At 37.3% G+C, this 6,000-nt stretch overlaps 1 protein-coding gene across 5 annotated transcripts in view; it reads left to right on the plus strand.

Moving 5' to 3' along the window:
* Positions 1-6,000, plus strand: part of Ccdc15 (coiled-coil domain containing 15) — a 74,138-nt gene that overhangs the window by 46,396 nt on the left and 21,742 nt on the right. For all 5 annotated transcript variants that reach the window (XM_023701545.1, XM_023701546.1, XM_023701547.1 and 2 more), the window contains one exon: positions 1,755-1,861. In XM_023701545.1, coding sequence (XP_023557313.1) covers positions 1,755-1,861 — 107 coding nt within the window. The remainder of the gene's footprint in view (positions 1-1,754; positions 1,862-6,000) is intronic.

The raw sequence follows: 6,000 nt of genomic DNA on the forward strand, positions 1-6,000 counted from the left end.
CATGGACTTAGGTGGAAAAGAATGCAAATAAAGGGACTGGTCTAATAGCTCAGTGGATTGAAGCTCCTGCAAGCAGGAGCAGGGGCTGGGGGTTTGATCCCAGGGCCTGCCATGCCAGCTTAGCCCCTGGAGTGTGCTGAGATGGCAGTGGAGACTGTATGTGGTGGTGCACGCCTGTAATCCCAGCACTTGGGAGGCTGTAAACAGGAGAATGACTGAGTCCGATCTAATAGTGAGACCCTGAACACCCTGTAGACCCTTCCCTAAAAAATAAAAATTAAAAAAATGCAAATAAAGATAAAGAACTACTGTTCTGCCTCTTTTATTGGGGGGGGGGTCCTGTTTTAAAGAAGAATTTTTTTTTTTTTTTTTTAGTTTTTTGTATGTTCTAGATATCCGTCCTCTGTGTAAGGAGTAGCTTATTCTGTAGGTGGTTTTCTTCGTTCTCTTACTTGTTTCCTTTGCTGTGTAGAAGCTTTTCAATTTGACGTGATCCCATGTGTTGATTTTCATTGTTATTTCTAATGTAACTGGGGTTCTGTTCAGAAAGTTTTTGTCTATGCTTCTGTCTTCAAGCATCTTACCTACTTCTGTTTCTGTTTTCTTATTTCTTGTTCCATTTTGATTTTACTTTAGTACATGGTGAATGATAGGGGTTTAGATTCAATCATTTTCACATACACAGCCAGTTTTCCCAGTACCATTTGCTAAAGAGGCTGTTTTCCTCAAGCCTTAACCTTTTGGCCCTTTCATCAAAGATCAGGTGACTGAATGTGCTTGAACTTATTTTTGAATTCTCTATTCTGTATTGTTGATCCACATGTCTATTTTTGTACTAGTATCATGCTGTTTTTTGTTTGTTTGGGTTTTTTTTTGGAACTGGGGATTGAACTCACGACCTTGTGCTTGCCAGAGAAGCACTTATTCTACTGAGCCATCTCCCCGGCCCCCTCATGCTGTTTTTATCACTGTAGCTTTGTAATATAACTTGAAATTCACTTTGCGCTCATTGCCCCAGATTGTTTTTGCTATTCTGAGTCTTTTCTGGTTCCGTATAAATTTCAGGATTTTTTTTTTTTTCTAGCTTTGTGAAGAATGCTAGGTGCTTTGATTGGGATTGTGTTAAATCTATATATCATTTTGGTAAAATGGCCCTTTTGATGATACTAGTCTGTTTTTCCTGAAATGGACTGTTTTCATTTTATGTCCTCTTTGATCTTTTCTTTTCTTTTTTTTTTAGAGTACTATTGTTTTCATTAGAGGTCTTTCACTTCTTTCTTTCTTTTTTTTTTTTGGCGGAACTGGGGATTGAACTCAGGCCCTTGTGCTTGCCAGGCAAGCACTTATTGTACTGAGCTATCACCCCGGCCCCTACACTTCCTTATTTAGATTCATTTGGAGGTATTTAATTTATAAATGTGTACTTTTATATAGTCTTACAGTCTGTATCCTGGGTCTGTAACCTTGAGTCCATGGGGTAGGAGGTGGCTAAGAATAGGGCTGCACAGCAAGTGGTGGGTGGCACATGAGCTAGGAAGAGTCATCTCTGTAGACACCCTTGTGTTGGGCTTGGATCATCCTGCAGTCATACATTACCACCCCACCATCACACACCTGTCAGGGAAAAAACTATCAGAAACCAGTCGCTGGTGGTGAAAAGGTTGGGGATTGCTGATCTGTATCAGAAGAATAGTTTACTTCCTTGGGAAATTCTCTGAGAACAGAATTTTAATGATTTAACTACTTTACTTTAGCGTCAGAAGCAGTACCTGAGACACAAAAGGCTTTTTATGGATATTGAAAGAAAACAAGTAAAAGAACAAAAACGGCAAAAGGAACAGCAAAAGAAGAAAATTGAAAAGTAAGTTTTTGATCTTCATTCAGAGTCTTAAATGAGCAGTTAAGATGTTTTTGGAAGTGAGATCTAAGAAATAACTCACTGCATACTGGGAGTGTAGCTCAATGCACAGCCTGTGCTTAGCGTGCACAAGTCAAAGATCAGTCTTCAATCTTCAGGCATTTTTCTCCCCCAAGGAAAAAAAAAAAGGAAGTAATCCAGCAATGGTTTTGCCTTTTGATCCACACTGGTAACAACTTTTTTTTTTTGGTACTAGGGATTGAACCCAGGACTTCGCGTCTGCCAGGCAGGCCCTTATACCGATGAGCTATGTCCCCAGCCCAGTAACTATTTTTGAACTGAGTAGAATATTAAAAATGGTGAGCAATTTTTTTCAGTGGTTTCTTTTTTTTTTTTCCTAATGCTCCTTTTTTTTTTTTTTTTTTTTTTTTCTACATCAGTTGGACGTTTACAGCCAAAGTGAACAGAAATAATTTTTCCCCGCACATGCATACTTTCTGCTTCTGGCATAGTCTGTTACACCTAATAAACCTATATTTGCCACATTGTTACCCAAAATCCATAAGATTCATTCTTGGTGTTATATATTACATATTTTTTATAAATACTGTATATAATGATATGTGTTCAGATGTCATACAGAATAGTTTCACTAACCTAAAAATGCTGTGTGTGCTCCCAGTTTGTCCCTCTCTAACCCTGGGCACTGTCTCCATGTTTTTCATTTTCCAGAATTACATAGTTGGAATCATATAGCTTGTATGTATGTAATCTTTTGAAAATGGTTTCCTATAATTCCTTTTAGCCTTAAGCAGAGTCAGAGTGAAAAAATTAATAGTGTTATTTCTGCCAAGTTTTTAATTTATAGGCACCTTCATAAATTACTTTCTTTGGTGCTTTTCAACAGTAAAGTCCATAAAAGAACATTCTACATGCCAGTCATCATATTATCTGCCCTGAATATAAAACTTGAATGTGTAATAGCATAGTTGTTTATAGCATGAATTTAAAACCAAATGAACTTAAGTTTGGGTGTATTACTTACTGACTATAATTTTTTTCCCCATAATTTTATTGATAAACAAATAGCAATGAGACAGTTTCAAACCAAATTGGTAGGACAGTTTCAATAATTAACAAATTGCATACATTCTTCCTAGTGCTTAATTGCTGTACAAGATGCGGACATGATAACCTATTTACAAACACCATTAGAACAAAACTATATAACCTAACCACTTTGAATACACAGATACAAAATGGACATTCATCTGTATCCCCTTTTTTTGTTAAGTTCTGTTATTTGAATATTATAGGTGTGTAAACTATTCTAATATTCTAAAAGAGAGCAAAATATTCTAAAAGAGTCCAGTACCTGATAATAGTATTGGGTCTTGTGCTTGATTGGCAATGTCAGAAATTGTTGACCCGAGTCCCCTGCAGCTCAACATAACAGCATGGCTTTACTTCTTATATTTCGTTTTTGTACTTTTCTGCTAGATGGTTAAGACCAAGGTAAAGCAGGACCTATGCAACAAGAGTTGTAGCTTTTGGGTCTGAGAAGGTCAGTGAAATCCCCTCAGGATTTATCCTGAGATCCTGTACCTTTGTAGAACCTTTGTCAGTGTCAGCTATGTGGATGAGTCACGGCCATTGCTTGGCCAATGTGCTCTCTGTGAAAGCCTGAGAGAATGTTTTCTCTCCATGTGACTCTCCTTAGGCACATTCTACATCATCGATCACTTTCCTCTTTGGCCCCATAATCTTCTTGATCAGAAAATTTGGGACACTACCGAGTTATATGACATTATAGTACAACGTCTCATATGTCCTGGATCTTAATTGACCTTGGAAGGCTAGGGCCAAAATGTTGGCTGTTCTTGGTCTGCCAGCTTAGGTTGTTAACCATCCAGAAGACAAGCTTATTGTTATTACCATACAACTTAGGCTGCTAAGCTTAACCTCACTGTCTGTCTGAATATCAAACATCTTTAGGCATAACATGGAACAGGTATTTTTCATCAAGTATTGATATGTTGAACTTTAAGTCCCTACAGAATATGATGAAAAAACATTTAAAAATTAGAATATATTTTAAAAATAGGCATAAAGCATTATATACTTCTTATGTTTACACGTAAGTCCAAAAATCTAACCATATACAACCTTGAAGCAGGACAGTTACTGACTATAATTTTAAGCCTCAATATCCTTAATTATAAAGTGGGGATTATAATTATCTTTGTATTTGAGCACCAAAAGAGAATAGACAATTGGAGAAAAGGACACAAAAAATAATTATTACAATGCTAAAAGTGAGGGTAGAGATCATCAAAGTGTATCAAGAAGCTTTTCTTAAAGGATGAATTAGAGTTTGCCAAATGGCAAAGTTAGTATGAAAGCATGAGATATGTTTGAGAAGTAATGTAAAAAGTTGGGACGCCTAAACTTTAGTGAGAGTGAAATGGCAGGGAAGCTATAACAAAGTTATTGGAATATTTAAGGCAGAAGTCTTATGATCTGATGTGTGCCTTACAAAGGTTTCTTATAGCAGAGTAACAGTATGAAAATAGAAAAGTAAAACATGATGCCCTGTTATTATATTCAATAATATTTTTAAAATCTATACAAATTAATGACTAGTTGGTTTTTTGTTTGGTTGGCTGGGGTTGTTTTTTTGGTTGTTTATTTGTTTTTGAGACAGAGTCTTGATATTCTGGGCTGGCCTTAAACTTACTGTGATGCCTAGGCTGGCCTCAAACTCCCAGCAATCTTCCTCTCCCCTCTCCCTGCAGTACTGGGATTACAGGTGTGCTCAGCCTCTCCCTGCTGACTAGTTGGGTTTAGTGTTAAGAGAAGAGTCAAAAGCAGTTTCCACCTTTCTCCTCAAATAATTGAATGTATGTCAATACCATTAATTAGGAATACCCTAAGAACAGATGTAGAAATAAGCTAGTACGTTTATTCTGGAGTGAGTTTCAGAAGCCTATGGAACATCTCCTCGCTGACTTAATGCACATTTGAAAATAACTAGAGTTCTGGGAAAATGGGAGCTAAGATTGTTTTCACTACATAGTTCAACATGAATTGGGGCTGTTACAGGGCTGGTGTTTCGGGACAAAAAACCATGCAGAATGTTTGGTGTTCTTAAGGCCTGGAAGTAACAAAAATGAAGACTTGAGGTGTCTCCAACACTTGGTCAGTTTTCCCAAGATATTTGCTAAAGTTGGAAGTTGAAAGAGTAAATAGAAACCCTTTTTTGGAAAGTAAGTTAAGTATCTGTTAGTCTGTGGTGCTGAGGAAATGTAGAGTTCAGAACCCCAGGACTAGCTGAGGGGGGAAAGGCCAGGGACACGTGCCATCCTCTAGCTTACAGCCCTGGTGAGGATATATTCCAAATTTGATCCAGCTGGCTGTAGGATAAGCCTGGCCAAACTGCACAGCAGCTTGGATTTCGCTGACTTCCTGACTAGGTGAAGTTGAAGCTCGCACTGTGGCTGGCAGAGAAAGGTCTGAACTCTCTTCAGCTATAGATAACGTCATTTAGGGCCTCTAGACTTTTTAAAAAATAGCATTAAGCATGCAACCAAAATTTTCAAAGTATGTCAAAAAACAGGGCCAGTGACCAAAAATCAAGAGAAAGAATAGAGAGCAGAAGCAGTCATGGGTGACACAGATACTGGTATTCACAGAAAAGGAATTTAAAATGATTCATTAATATTTTCAAGTAAACAGAGGAAACAATAGAGAAAAGGTGAAAATTGGGGAATTGCAGTAGAGAATTTGAATCTATAAATAGAAAATCAAATTGAAAAAAAATCTTGAAAGAAAAAACAAAATGAGCAGTCTCATATATGCAGTGAGATACCACCTTAGAATCGATAGAATAATGAGGAGGAAAAGACAACAAACCTAATGGAGCCAGAGATTAGCAAAGATAGAATAACTGTAGCTCTTGTGTTGTTGCTGTAAGTAGAGAAGAGCATAACCTCTTTGGGAACCTGTTTAATGTATTATGTAATAGGGCCAGGTATGTAGCTCAGTGGCACAGCGCCTGCCTGGCAAGTACAAGGTCCTGAGTTCAATTCCTGGTACCAAAAAAGATAAGATAAGATAAGATAAGATAAGATAAGATAAGATAA

Source organism: Octodon degus, unplaced genomic scaffold (genome assembly GCF_000260255.1).
Source record: "Octodon degus isolate 3935 unplaced genomic scaffold, OctDeg1.0 scaffold00136, whole genome shotgun sequence".
In the NCBI taxonomy this organism is placed as follows: domain Eukaryota; kingdom Metazoa; phylum Chordata; class Mammalia; order Rodentia; family Octodontidae; genus Octodon; species Octodon degus.